Below are 12,956 nucleotides of genomic sequence, written 5' to 3'. Positions count from 1 at the left end.
AGGCCACCCCACCCAAGTCGGCCGCCGCAGGACCGTCCAGCACGGGGCCACGCAAACCACCCACCTCAACCGCAGGGACCCCAACGATGGAGATGGAACAACCAGCAACCGCCCCGTCGAGTTCCCCCTCTGAGGGAGGGGGGAAAAGAATAAAAATAATAATAAAATATATTAAAAAATAAATAAATAATAATAGTAATTATGGTTGAATTTTTGACAAAATTGGTGCAGTTCAGCTAAATGTGTTGGTTTTCTGACATGGACTTGTTTCTTCAGCATTGTCCACACGTTTAAGTCAGGACTTTGGGAAGGCCATTCTAAAACCTTTTTATAGCCTGATTTAGCCATTCCTTTACCACTTTTGACGGAAAATGGTGAAGGTTGGAAAAATGGCCAATTAATTTTGAATGGGAAAAATGTCCCGAAAAAACTGGAATTCTGGGAAATCTGGGAATTTGTCAGGGGAAAGCCCACGATTCCTGAACAGGCTGAACAGTTTGAAGTTGGAACGGTTTGACTCGGGTGACAAATGTTGATGGTAGAGCGCGCCAAAATCTGGTGAAGAAGAAGAAGGATAAATAGATTAATTTTGGAGCATTCACAGTGTGAGTGCTCCAAAATTAATCTATTTCCATTTTGGAAATGTAAACTTCCCCTTTTCCAAGTAAAAAAACAATTCCAGGATTTTCCAGAATTCCTGCTTTTTTTCAAAGCCCTATTTCCACCTTATTTACTTGCGAATACTCCTCCCACATTTTTCAACCGTTCTACCGTCCAAACATTCCTCTTAATCAGGACAAAAAACGAAGTTGTTTTTTGAACTGGAACAATTCCCGGTTTCCCCGAAATTCCTTAATGCCATTTCTCAATTCAATATGTTACTACTTCAACATTTCTCGACCGATTTCAAAAATTCCAACACCAACCATTTCAACTCATTCAGAAAAATTCTAGCTTTTTACTATTATCAAAAAAATTCCCGCTTTTCCTGAAATTCCCAATTTTGAAATCAATGGGACATTCTTCAAAGTTCCACAATTCCTACATTTTTCATCCTATTCAAACGGTTCCAACTTCAAAATATTCAGCCTGTTTGGGAATTTTGTGCTCTGCTTCAACAATTCTAAAAAAAAATTCCAGACTATAATTGTGTGAGCTTCACACAATTATTGATAGTAACCGAGGCTTGCGGTATCCTCCTCCATGTGATGGCGTTCGTACACCACAAGAGGGCAGTGTGGAGCCTTGCCAACTCCGTCGCTTCTTCCTCCTGACAACAAAGTTAGTTGTTGTCAAACGTTGCTAAGGAAGTCGCCGGGCTACTTTACGCGCACCATTTTAAGGGGGAAAAGGACGGCAAAGTGGGTGTAAATCTTCCATAATATCACATTCGCGACACCAAGGAAACATAGAACGGTCAAATAGCTATCTTAGCGTCAGTGGTTTTCACTGCAAAACGTGTTTTTGTTTTTTTTAAACATTAGCTTAGCCAGCTAATGTGATACCGCTAACGTAGCATGGGTTCATAGCCCGTAAGTCTGCGTACTTACTTACATATTTATATAAAAATGATACGTCATTCATTTCTAGTTCGGTGATGAAACAAGTGGAGTTTGTGTTTTGTGAAGCTAAAAGGTCACCGTTTGCTGGCCCGAGCATGTAGCTTAGCTTGTGGCTAACCGCTATCAAGAAGAGACATGACCGAGAATGGCGTGGACAGCAGCGGCCTCAGTCCGTCCTGTAACGGCTCGGAAACACTTGTCGGTGACAGCCGGGCGCCCAAGACTCCCCTGGTGGATAACAAGCTCTGCAAAGACTTCAATAACACCCTCAAACTCCAGCAGGCTGCTCGCAATGCCGCAGGGGACAGTCCTTATCAGCCTCGGCCGCCCTCACTGCCCAGGACACGGAAGGGCAGAACGGCGGGACAGCCAGGGGATACTATCCGAACCAGGAGACTGAGATCCAGCCAGGAGAGCCTGAGCGACCCGGTGGGCTCCTCCACTGACTCCCTTAAGGAAGATCCGACTGTTTCACCCACCGGCGGGTTCGCTCTTGGTCCTGCGTCCCCACTCAAAAGCGACCCAACCGTGGGTGTCGCTTCCACACCGGTACCCGTCGTCTTCCGTAAGAGAGGCAGCAGCCTGTCCGAGTACGAACACGGGCCGGTCCGCCAGCAGCAGCAACAAGACTCCCCGGAGCTCCGGCTGAGGTCCGCCCGAATGAGGCTGTCCCCGCTGCAGCCCACCGGTTCTCTGCCGCCCCTCCATCAGAACCTGGTGTCCACGGCCATGAGGACGGCTAATAGGATTGACAAGGATTGTGTGGATTATGGGACGAGAAGCGTGCAGAGGCTCCACCGGAATCTGAGCGAGAGCCGGCTTCTGGACGACGCCCTGTCGGATAGCGTGTCTGTCAACTCCATGAGGTCCACCAGCAGCGTGCTGAGTCCCATCAAGCCCCAGGATGTGAGGAACAGGTAGGTGGACACACTGGGATTTCGTCTTTTGTTAGGCTTGGATCCAGATCACAAGAACACCATTAGATGTGTTATTGTGTCAGTTACAATAAGCATATTTCCTCACTATCAATCAATCAATCAATGTTTATTTATATAGCCCTTAATCACAAGTGTCTCAAAGGGCTACACAAGCCACAATGACATCCACGGTACAGAGCCCACATAAGGGCAAGGAAAAACTCACCCCAGTGGGACGGCGATGTGAATGACTATGAGAAACCTTGGAGAGGACCGCATATGTGGGTAACCCCCCCTCCTCTAGGGGAGACCAAAAGCAATGGTTGTCGAGTGGGTCTGACATAATATTGTGAAAGTCCAGTCCATAGTGGATCTAACATATTAGTGAGAGTCCAGTCCATAGTGGATCTAACATAATAGTGAGACTAGAATGTCACTCAGTACAGCACAGACCCCCCAACAAGGCCAAACTGCTAACTAACAAGTGGATGTGCTAGTTGGTTAGCAGACTACGTCTTGGTTCGAGAAACAGATTACAATAATTGTGCGGCGTTCCAAAATGTAATGTGTTCCTCTTTGGTTCATGATCCGCCTCTCTACAATCAGTTTTTTTACTTGCGGCATGGCTCGGTTGGTAGAGCAGCTGTGCCAGCAACTCGAGGGTTGCAGGTTCGATCCCCGCTTCCGCCATCCTAGTCACTACCGTTGTGTCCTTGGGCAAGACACAGTGCCCACCCACACTGGTTTAAATGTAACTTAAATAATGGGTTTCACTATGTAAAGTGCTTTGAATCACTAGAGAAAAGCGCTATATAAATATAATTCACTTCACTACTTTTTGTGGAATCCTGTTATGTGCTTTTACTATATGTACCTGAACTTCCATCCATCCATTTTCTACTGCTTGTCCCTTTTGGGGTGGCGGGGGGGTGCTGGAGCCTATCAGCTGCATTCGGGCGGAAGGCGGAGTACACCCTGGACAAGTCGCCATCTCATCGCAGGGCCAACACAGATAGACAGACAACATTCACACTCACATTCACACACTGGGGCCAATTTAGTGTTGCCAATCAACCTATCCCCAGGTGCATGTCTTTGGAGGTGGGAGGGGCCTATCCCCAGGTGCATGTCTTTGGAGGTGGGAGGGGCCTATCCCCAGGTGCATGTCTTTGGAGGTGGGCGGAAGCCGGAGTACCCGGAGGGAACCCACGCAGTCACGGGGAGAACATGCAAACTCCACACAGAAAGATCCCGAGCCCGGGATTGAACTCAGGATAACTCAGGACCTTCGTATTGTGAGGCACATGCACTAACCCTTGTGCCACCGTGCTGCCCTATATATTTAAACTAAGATGCATTTATTTTTTCTATCAACTTTATGTATATTTGTTCCCTCTCCAGTTAAAAATATGTTTAAAAAAAGCCTTCCTAACTGTCATGCAAGTGTAAAAAGAAGTAAAGTGCTGTAATAAACACCAGATTCACTTCGATCCAAAGTGATGGTTTTACTAATAAGTGCAGCTAAAAAGATACGCCAAAAAGCAAAACTGCACCAACAAATAATCTTGTGACAAAGTTTTGCTAACTTTAGAGTTTCCATTGTAAATGCTGTCTCTTCTTGCAGGAGCTTCCTGGAAGGAGGCGGCTTGGGGAGCGGCGCCCTGCTAGGCGTGGAGGAGCTCACGCGTTACTTTCCCGACAGAAGGCTGGGGCTCTACATCGTCACCTGGAACATGCAGGGGGAGAAGGTGCGGGGCGGACCAGGCAAGGTGCACTTCTGGTTACTTGCACTGGTTCAGGGTAACAAAGTGTGTGTGTGTGTGTGTCTGTGTGTGTCTTCCAGGGTCTGCCATCCAACTTGGACGACCTCCTGCTTCCCGCCGACTCCGATTTCGTACAAGACTTTTACATCATCGGGGTGCAGGAAGGTTGTCCTGACAGGTAACGGGACTTGGGAGAGTCAATTTGCTTTGTTTTTGTTGTCACACTGACTTGTGTGTGTGCAATGTGCGCAGGAGGGAGTGGGACACACGCCTGCAGGAGACACTGGGGCCGCACTACGTCATGCTACACGCGGCGTCACACGGCGTCCTGTACCTCACCGCCTTCATCAGAAGAGACCTCATCTGGTTCTGCTCGGGTCCGTCAGCCGTCACTTTCTTCCTAGTGTAGTCGTGCACCACAACAATGAAATGTGTTTTTTTTTAATGGATGACGGAGCAATAATGTTAATACGAATGTTGCTTGTTTCCTCTGAAGAGGTGGAACACGCCACAGTCACAACAAGGATCATCTCACAGATCAAGACCAAAGGGGCTGTGGGCATTGCTTTGACCTTTTTTGGCACTTCCTTCCTCTTCATCACATCCCACTTTACCTGTAAGTCTTTGCACTTATTCCAATACTGTACTCACAAAGTCAGACATTTAAACCCCCCAAATATATTGTTGTACGTTACCTGATTTTTTCCCCACACATTTAAAGACATTTTTAATTTAACCTTCTAATATATTTTTTAGGGATGTCCGATAATATCGGACTGCCGATATTATCGGCCGATAAATGCTTTATAATGTAATATCGGAAAATATCCGTTTCATAATTATCGGTATTGGTTTCAAAAAGTACAATTTATGACTTTAAAACGCCGCTGTGTACACGGACGTAGGGAGAAGTACAGAGCGCTAATAAACCTTAAAGGCACTGCCTTATCGTGTTGGCCAAGTCACATAATATCTACGGCTTTTCAGACACACACACAAGTGAATGCATGCATACTTGTTCAACAGCCATACAGGTCACACTGAGGGTGACCGTATAAACAACTTTAACACTGTTACAAATATGCGCCACACTGTGAACCCACACCAAACAAGACTGACAAACACATTTCGGGAGAACATCCGCACTGTAACACAACATAAACACAACAGAACAAATACCCAGAATCCCTTGCAGCACTAACTCTTCCGGGACGCTACAATATACACCCCCCCCCCCCCCACCTCATAGTCTCTCTCAGAGCATGTCCCAAATTCCAAGCTGCTGTTTTGAGGCATGCTAAAAAAAATAATGCGCTTTGTGACTTCAATAATAAATATGGCAGTGCCATGTTGGCATTTTTTTCCATAAGTTGAGTTGATTTATTTTGGAAAACCTTGTCACATTGTTTAATGCATCCAGCGGGGCATCACAACAAAATTAGGCATAATAATGTGTTAATTCCACGACTGTATATATCGGTATCGGTTGATATCGGAATCGGTAATTAGGAGTTGGACAATATCGGAATATCGGATATCGGCAAAAAAGCCACCATCGGACATCTCTACTTATTAGTTTTACAAAAGATGGTGTTAAGGCACTTTTTGTATTACATATGTTTTTTTTCCCTCCCGCCAGCTGGAGATGCCAAAGTATACGAGAGGATTCTGGACTACAACAAGATTGTGGAAGCGTTATCTCTCCCGAAAGGACTACCTGATACCAACCCGTATCGCTCCACCTCATGTAAGAGTCGTCAACACTACCAGTACTCCCAAATACATGCAACGCAAACTACTGATGTCATTTGTTTGTTGTCCTTTAAGACACACACATTTTCCTGAAGGAATCAATAAAGTACTATCTAGTATCTACACATGCATGGCACTTTCTGTCTGCAGCTGACGTCACAACGAGGTTCGATCAGGTCTTCTGGTTCGGAGATTTCAACTTCCGGCTGGGTCACGACCGGGCCGGCGTGGAGAGCATCATCGAGTGTGCAGCGGGGGGTGACATGGCCGCCCTGTTGGAGCACGACCAGCTCGCCAAGGAAATGAAAGACGGTAACTTTGCCAGCAACACCACTGAATATCCCATTCCTGTATGCATTAGGGGTGGGAATCTTGCAATAACTCACGATTCAACTTGATTCAGATTCAGAATTGATTCTCGATTTAAACCGATTCTTGCAGTATCTTATTTGGTATATAATTTTAGACTTAGACAAACTTTAATGATCCACAAGGGAAATTGTTCCACACAGTAGCTCAGTTACAATGATGGAAAGTGTAAGGATGGAAAGGACAATGCAGGTATAAATAAACTAAATATAGCGGTATAAAATATAACATATATACGTAATATTTACATAATATACACTACCGTTCCAAAGTTTGGGGTCACATTGAAGGAAAAGCACTGTACTTTTCAATGAAGATAACTTTAAACTAGTCTTAACTTTAAAGAAATACACTCTATACATTGCTAATGTGGTAAATGACTATTCTAGCTGCAAATGTCTGGTTTTTCGTGCAATATCTACATAGGTGTATAGAGGCCCATTTCCAGCAACTATCACTCCAGTGTTCTAATGGTACAATGTGTTTGCTCATTGGCTCAGAAGGATAATTGATGATTAGAAAACCCTTGTGCAATCATGTTCACACATCTGAAAACAGTTTAGCTCGTTACAGAAGCTACAAAACTGACCTTCCTTTGAGCAGATTGAGTTTCTGGAGCATCACATTTGTGGGGTCAATTAAACGCTCAAAATGGCCAGAAAAAGAGAACTTTCATCTGAAACTTGACAGTCTATTCTTGTTCTTAGAAATGAAGGCTATTCCACAAAATTGTTTGGGTGACCCCAAACTTTTGAACGGTAGTGTATGTACTGTATATTATATATACTGATATATTATATTATGTCTATATCATATATACAATATATAACAATTACCATGTACAATATTACAGTATATGTGACAGCTGCAGCATAAAATAGAGAGTAAATCCAGCAGAGAAGTAGCTAACATAGAAGGTGTCAGGTAATAGACAGATATCATCTATTGCTGCATGGCGAGTGATTATACAGCTGGTTAATTTATAACACAGATCGGAATTTGGATGTGAATTAATTTTTTCCCAGCAGCCCTAGTATGCACTGGAGTAGTATTAGTTACAAGGATCCAGAAGTTCGACGTGTCCAGGGTGTACATCGCCTTCCGCCCGAATGCAGCTAAGATAGGCTCCAGCACCCCAAGCGACCTCAAAAAGGGACAGGCGGTAGAAAATGGATGGATCCAGAAGTTGTACACAAAAAAGGTTGTGACCAAATCAACAGTGTAGAAGCCAAGTAACAAACAAACAAGAAACGTGGAAAGCCAGTACAAAGTACAATCAGCTGGCAACAAGTAAAACTGAACATGCACTGGGAAAGGGGGCGGAGACTTTTGGCTAAGACTCGCCCCCCTAGTTACTGTTGCTAAGACAGTCGGAACTAACAAAGCGCTTCCACTGTTTGCGCTAAAAATTCAGCAAAAATATTCCCAATTTAAGACAACTATAGTGTGCAGAACTCCTTTATTACAAATTGTAGCGGTGGGTCTATTTACTACTACAACCATTAAAAAAGCAAATTGCTCCGTTTAGTGGTTAGCTAGCCTTAGCCAACGAGCTAACACACCGCCGACATGTATTAGCATCACATTTGAGTCAGCTCCAACAACATAGCTTTATTTTACTGATAAGTAGGTTTGTTGCTTACCTTATAGCAGATGCTGTACCTTATCCCAATAAACATCTGTTCAGTATTTTAACATAAAAGTGTTTGATTGTGAGGCATTAAAAGCCACAAAATGCAAGGGGTCCATCAGACCCAAAAACGCTGGCTGAGTAACAACAATATGAACGTTGCACGGAAAATTTCTCTGCCAGTTTCTGCATCCCACAGGGATTCTTCTTTTGTGTTTCTGCACCTGCGGTTCCCACACAAGGTTGCAACATTGTTTGTCAACACTGTCTGCTCTCATTTTCTCGCACATTTGACCCTTTGATGTTCTGTATACCTACACTCTGTCCTCCTCCTGTCTAGGCCTGCTGTCTGTGTGAGTGTGTGTGTGGTACACAGAACATCAATTTCCACACTTCTATTAGCCCCAGGTCCAGTGGACCCGGACATCTCATATGTAATAGAAATGTGTAGGGGGTGTGTATGGTGTGTGGTCATTAAATATGTATTCTGATATATGTACTTCACAGAAAATGAGCCAAAGTCAGTGAGTTTCAGTTTGAAAAATTAATTGTATCATTTTTCTTTTAATAAAAAATGATAACGGGTCCTACAGACCCGAACACCACACAAGGGTCCAAAACCACGCAAACATGCTCCATCGAATGGAATGTCAGGGTAGAGGCTCGTGTTCTGTGATTGGCCAGTCTGTATTTTGGGGGGTGTGGCTTATGAAGATATAATTTGATTTGACCATGGACATTTGAGATGAACACAAAACCATCCATCCTCATATATAATACAAATACAGTTTTGTAGTGATTTTGGTGCCATATAAATTTATAAAATAAAAATTAATCAAATAACGGACATCTTGTTTTAAGGTTCCATCTTCAAAGGCTTCCAAGAGGCGCGGATCCACTTCCTGCCTACATACAAGTTTGACATCGGCACCGACGTCTACGACACCACCACCAAGCAGAGGACGCCTTCGTACACGGTGAAAAGACCACCTTCACTCAAGTCCACCACCTTTGAGGAAACTTGACGTTGTGCGGGTTTTTTTTACCAATTCCAGGACCGGATCTTGTTTCGGACAAGATATGTAGACGACATCCACGTCCTCAAATACACCAGCTGCTCCAGCATCAAGACCTCGGACCACCGGCCCGTTGTCGGCGTTTTCCACGTCAAACTGAAGGCGGGCAGAGACACGTAAGTCTGCTTACCATTCAAATACCTTTTGCACCCACGATGGGGCTCCCCCCAACAGTGTTTAGTAGAGATGTCCGATAATGGCTTTTTTGCCGATATTCCGATATGGTCCAACTCTTAATTACCGATACCGATATATACAGTCGTGGAATGAACACATTATTATGCCTAATTTTGTTGTGATGCCCCGCTGGATGCATTAAACAATGTAACACGGTTTTCCAAAATAAATCAACTCAAGTTATGGAAAAAAGTGCCAACATGGCACTGCCATATTTATTATTGAAGTCACTAAGTGCATTATTTTTTTTTAACATGCCTCAAAACAGCAGCTTGAAATTTGGGACATGCTCTCCCTGAGAGAGCATGAGGAGGTCGCCGGAAGTTTCCAAAAATGGAAACTTTTGTGATAACTTACACATAATTATTCTAACAATAAACATACTATACATTTTTCTTTAAACGAAAGAAGATGTTGCGATGCCAAAAAAAATCGATGTAATCATAGTAGTATCGACTAGATACGCTCCTGTACTTGGTATCATTACAGTGGATGTCAGGTGTAGATCCACCAATGGCGTTTGTTTATGTTTTGATGCCGGCTTGCGGACCGGTACTTTTCAGAGACGGTATAGTACCGAATATGATTCATTAGTATTGCGGTACTATACTAATACCGATATACCGTACAACCCTAATACCGACTATGAAAACCAATGACACAAATGAAGGCTAATGTGGAAAACAAACGCAACGATTCAGCAGCAGTTCATACAACTCAGAGATGTGTTATGATTAGAGATGTCCGATAATGGCTTTTTTGCCGATATTGTCCAACTCTTAATTACAGATTCCGATATCAACCGATAAGATATATACAGTCGTGGAATTAACACATTATTGTGCCTAATTTTGTTGTGATGCCCCGCTGGATGCATTAAACAATGTAACTTTACCATGAATTGATTAACGTGGACCCCAACTTAAACAAGTTGAAAATCGTATTCGGGTGTTACCATTTGGTGGTAGCGGGGGGTGTATATTGTAGCGTCCCGGAAGAGTTAGTGCTGCAAGGGGTTCTGGGTATTTGTTCTGTTGTGTTTATGTTGTGTTACGGTGCGGATGTTCTTCCGAAATGTGTTTGTCATTCTTGTTTGGTGTGGATTCACAGTGTGGCGCATATTTGTAACAGTTTTAAAGTTGTTTATACGGTCACCCTCAGTGTGACCTGTATGGCTGTTGCCCAAGTATGCCTTGCATTCACTTGATTGTGTGAAAAGCCGTAGATATTATGTGATTGGGCCGGCACGCCCCCAATATTGTTGTCTGGGTGGAAATCGGGAGAAATTCGGGAGAATGGTTGCCCCGGGAGATTTTCGGGAGGGGCACTGAAATTCGGGACTTTCCCGGGAAAATGGGGAGGGTTGGCAAGTATGACTGGGAGACGCAACTGCTCTGTACTTCTCCCTACGTCCGTGTACCACTCCGTACAGCGGCGTTTTAAAAAGTCATACATTTTACTTTTTGAAACAGATACCGATTATTTCCGATATTACATTTTAGAGCATTTATCGGCAGTCCGATATTATCGGACATCTCTAGCGTTTAGGGATTGCTATGATATGCTGTGGGATTTTTTTTGTCGATCAGTAAAATTTTACAGTCATCCAATTGAAATGTTACGCCAAAATATGCATGGAAAAAAATACCGTATTTTTCGGACTATAAGTCGCAGTTTTTTTCATAGTTTGGCCGGGGGTGCGACTTATACTCAGGAGCGACTTCTGTGTGAAATGATTAACACATTAGCGTAAAATATCAAATATTATTATTTATCTCATTCACGTAAGAGACTAGACGTATAAGATTTCATGGGATTTAGCGATTAGGAGTGGCAGATTGTTTGGTAAACGTATAGCACGTTCTATATGTTATAGTTATTTGAATGACTCTTACCATAATATGTTACGTTAACATACCAGGCACGTTCTCAGTTGGTTATTTATGCCTCATATAACGTACACTTATTCAGCCTGTTGTTCACTATTCTTTATTTATTTTAAATTGCCTTTCAAATGTCTATTCTTGGTGTTGGCTTTTATCAAATAAATCTCCCTTAAAAATGCGACTTATACTCCAGTGCGACTTATATATGTTTTTTTTCCTTCTTTATTATGCATTTTCGGCCGGTGCGACTTATACTCCGAAAAATACGGTAATCAAAAGAAAAAAAACGTTTAAAGAGCTAAAATGTGTCCATATCAAAATGTTTATTAAAAACGCCATTATACCAACATTTACTTAATTAAATCCTATTCTGCATCTATTAACCGGCCAGTATTCCTCTGGGAGCGGGCCAGTTTGACCGCGTCTTGTACCTGGAGGGCATCAAGAGACGGAGCACCAGGGAGTTGAAGATGAGGGAGGCAATGAAAAACCAAAGCAGCGTGTGCGCCATCTCTTGAACTTCCTTCCAAAAGCACCTCTTGAGCAACAAGGAGGGGCTGTGATAGTCAATGAGCGGATGCGCGCCCTCTGCTGGACACGTGTGGAAACGGCGCACCCTCAGTAGAAACAGGTGGAAATGTGGCTGCACTTGAGGGCGGGAACCTTAACACAGCAGGCAGGCCACGCCGAACAAGAGTGGCGACTAATTTTTTTTACTGCGTGTTGTTATGATCATACATCAGTGTTAACATGCCTTGTAACTTTCCAAGTCCATCATGTGGAGCTGCTACATTTTATTGTGTAATGTCAGGGAGATGAATGTTTGCAGACAAAACCAGACGGACTATTTGACTACATTCTTGTTGTCTGTCTCATACTACTGTAAGTGGATGTGTAGCTTTGAGTGCCACTAACAATCCATGTCATGAATTCCCTGTAAAAAGTGCCTGTTTGCATTTTCTCAGGATATCTTTATCCTCTTTTTAACAGCAATCCTGTAATTCCAATAAACATTTTTTTTTTTTAAATGTCTCACTACACTGCAAAAACTGAAATCTAAGTAAGATTAAATATCTCAAATAAGGGTGATATTTGCTTATTTTCTGTCTGATAAGATAATTCTTCTCACTAAGCAGATTTTATGTTAGAGTGTTTTACTTGTTTTAAGGCAGTGGTTCTTAACCTGGGTTCGATCGAACCCTCAGGTGAGTCGGCCTCAGGGGTTCGGCGGAGGTCAAAAAACACCCGACTCATCGTGTAAATAAAAACTTCTCCCTATCGGCGTATTACGGATACGGCAACAGCAGAAGTCAGACTGATTTGCAGGTGTGTAATTTGTTGTGGGTTTATGCACTGTGTTGGTTTTGTTGTTTGAACAAGGTGATGTTCATGCACGCTTCATTTTGTGCACCAGTAAAAAACATGGTAACACTTTAGTATGGGGAACATATTCACCATTAATTAGTTGCTTATTAACATGCAAATGAGTAACATATTGGCTCTTAACTAGTCATTGTTTAGTACTTATTAATGCCTTATTCGGCATGGCCTTATTATAACCCTGACCCTAACCCTAACCAAATAACTCTAAAGTAAGGCTTTGTTACTTAGAATATGTTCCCCTAGTGTCCAAAAAACTCTAAATTAAGTCTTTGTTACTTAGAATATGTTCCCCATACTAAAGTGTTACCAAAAACATATAACTTTGTCTTGAATTTGAAAAAAAACAAAACATTTTATTTTTCATTAAGAAGGGTTCGGTGAATGCGCATATGAAACTGGTGGGGTTCGCTACCTCCAACAATGTTAAGAACCACTGTTCTA

General features: G+C 42.9%; 1 protein-coding gene across 2 annotated transcripts; it reads left to right on the top strand.

The window, feature by feature from the left end:
- Nucleotides 1–1,303: 1,303 nt before the first annotated feature.
- inpp5e (inositol polyphosphate-5-phosphatase E) lies at nucleotides 1,304–12,292 on the top strand. 2 transcript variants are annotated; one of them, XM_062024497.1, is made up of 10 exons: nucleotides 1,304–2,479; nucleotides 4,104–4,248; nucleotides 4,323–4,420; nucleotides 4,495–4,619; nucleotides 4,739–4,858; nucleotides 5,882–5,989; nucleotides 6,145–6,306; nucleotides 8,855–8,970; nucleotides 9,049–9,185; nucleotides 11,524–12,292. In XM_062024497.1, the coding sequence occupies exons 1-10, from the start codon at nucleotides 1,698–1,700 to the stop codon at nucleotides 11,648–11,650; spliced, it is 1,920 nt and encodes a 639-aa protein (XP_061880481.1). In that variant the 5' UTR covers nucleotides 1,304–1,697; the 3' UTR covers nucleotides 11,651–12,292. The 2 variants fall into 2 exon arrangements, with proteins under 2 accessions (XP_061880481.1, XP_061880482.1); XM_062024498.1 differs by having other exon boundaries at nucleotides 4,104–4,227; nucleotides 11,524–12,289.
- The last annotated feature ends 664 nt before the right edge of the window (nucleotides 12,293–12,956 follow it).

The sequence above is a fragment of the Entelurus aequoreus genome, linkage group LG17 (genome assembly GCF_033978785.1).
Source record: "Entelurus aequoreus isolate RoL-2023_Sb linkage group LG17, RoL_Eaeq_v1.1, whole genome shotgun sequence".
Classification (NCBI taxonomy): domain Eukaryota; kingdom Metazoa; phylum Chordata; class Actinopteri; order Syngnathiformes; family Syngnathidae; genus Entelurus; species Entelurus aequoreus.
The sequence above is the reverse complement of the archived record's forward strand: the minus strand, read 5'-3'. Positions and strand labels throughout refer to the sequence as shown.